Source organism: Pteropus vampyrus, unplaced genomic scaffold (genome assembly GCF_000151845.1).
Source record: "Pteropus vampyrus isolate Shadow unplaced genomic scaffold, Pvam_2.0 Scaffold454, whole genome shotgun sequence".
Classification (NCBI taxonomy): Eukaryota; Metazoa; Chordata; class Mammalia; order Chiroptera; family Pteropodidae; genus Pteropus; species Pteropus vampyrus.
Genome location: NW_011889235.1, coordinates 311,763 through 313,582, shown reverse-complemented (window position 1 = coordinate 313,582; position 1,820 = coordinate 311,763). Strand labels below are relative to the sequence as shown.

Genomic DNA, 1,820 nt, shown 5'->3' with positions numbered 1-1,820 from the left:
AGGACTGGACCTAGTTCCTGGCACTCGAGCTGGCTTCTCAGACCTCGGGCCCCTCTCTCTTGAGATGGTGTCACCATGTCCTCAGAAGAGGGACCGGACATCTTGGTGGCCCACCCAAGCAGATTTGCCGGCGTCCTCCCCGTGGTAACAGTTGTGTGAGTTCCAGCCTCCGTGCGGGCAGCTCCACAGGTGGGACTCATGTCCTGAGCAGCGCACGTCATCCAGGACAATCGTCCCTAAGTCCTGACTGAACCCAGCACTTCCTGGGGCCGACCAGGCCCAGCCACAACCCAGCTCCCTGCACACCATGTGGGCGTCACTGCTGTCCCATACATCGTCACACACGGTGTCCTAGGAGCCTTGGTACAGGATTCCACCCGGCCCTGACACCGGTCACCTCCGTTCACCAGCCTCAGGAACAAAGGTGATTCTATCCCAACGTCTAGCGGGGGCACAAGGACACCTCCTGCCTGTGTCTTGGACTCACAGACCCGAGGCCTGTCCCAGACCCAGGGCCCTGCCTCACAGCCACAATGCCCTGGCCAGGAAGCCGGCCGTGGCCATGCCCACAGGTCAATCGTCATCTCAGGGAAAGAAGCTCGCACGTCCCTGCTGTCCAATCTGAGGATGCTGCACTGTCGGGAAGCGCCCCGTGACCCCAGGGGAGGTGAGCGGGACAGCCCCCCACCACACGGGGCAGAGCCAGGATGCAGCCCACAGCCACAGGCCAGGCTGACCGTCCCCGCTAGTGCAGCTCGGTGGCTCCTGCTTCGTCCTGGTGGGCTCTGGCTGAGCTCCAGGAAGAGACGAGGACGTGACCAGACAGCTACACAACGGACACTGTTAAATCCTGTTCCCAGGCCTGAGACGGGAGCGAGGTCCCAGCAGAACATGCCAGGTTGCGGGTCTTGCCCTGAACAGTGGACGGGGATCCCTGCTGAGCCCTTGCCCAGGGTCACGTCACAGAGCGGTCACAGCCCTATATGTGCGATGCTCACCTGTCTTCAGAAACCCTTCCTCCAACCCCTAGCCCAAGGAAGCAGAGAGAGCCCCTGAAGGGTGGGTCAAAATACCCACCTGGTGACTCTGGTGGTGACGTTTCAGGTGTGGATGTGGCGACCCAGGATTCTGTAAGTAGCACGAGAGACAGATCCAGTATTATATAACTGAAAGAAGTCCTCAGTGAAAACGTTGACGGGCACCATGACGATCCCACATGTGCACCTGCCGCTCATGACCTGTGTGTCCTGCTCAAGGCCCCGCTCAGTGAGGGCGTCTGGGAGGCAGGCCCTGCGGGACGGCAACCCGCTCCCTGCTCACCTCCACGCCTGACACGTTCGCGTCGCTGCCAGAAAACCTGTTCTACCTCCCTCGCTGGGCCTCGCGCTCCCTGGCAGGTCAGAGGGCATGGCCCAGACCCTGCAACTTGGACGGAAGGCGTCAGAGGCCGTGGTGGTGGGACCTGCAGCCCATCACGTGCTGAGGGACCACGATCACTAATTGCCAGCCATCCCCCTGGGCACGGTCTCCGCCACTCATGGTGCCCACGTGACCGAACAGAATCTCCGCTGCTGGCAGCTGCCGAGGAGGCACAGTATCCCCCAGTGCGACTCCAAGCAGGAGAAGGTGGGGGCTCACGATGTCCCCGCCCCACAATATTCTGGTCAGCGGGGTCTCTGACCGGACCCCATTCCTGACACATGAGGCCGTTTCTCAGACCTGGGGCCTCTCTCTCTCGGGACGGTGTCACTATTGGCTGAATCTCAGCCGCAGATGGACAGATGGGAGTCTGCTGAAGCCCACGTCCAGATCGCAAGCTC

General features: G+C 61.6%; 1 protein-coding gene across 1 annotated transcript in view; it reads right to left on the bottom strand.

The window, feature by feature from the left end:
* DMBT1 (deleted in malignant brain tumors 1) overlaps window positions 1-1,820 on the bottom strand; it is a 49,000-nt gene that overhangs the window by 9,616 nt on the left and 37,564 nt on the right. The window contains 3 exon segments of the mRNA XM_023524260.1: window positions 75-126; window positions 129-371; window positions 374-498. Of these exon segments, the coding sequence (XP_023380028.1) occupies window positions 75-126; window positions 129-371; window positions 374-498 (420 nt within the window).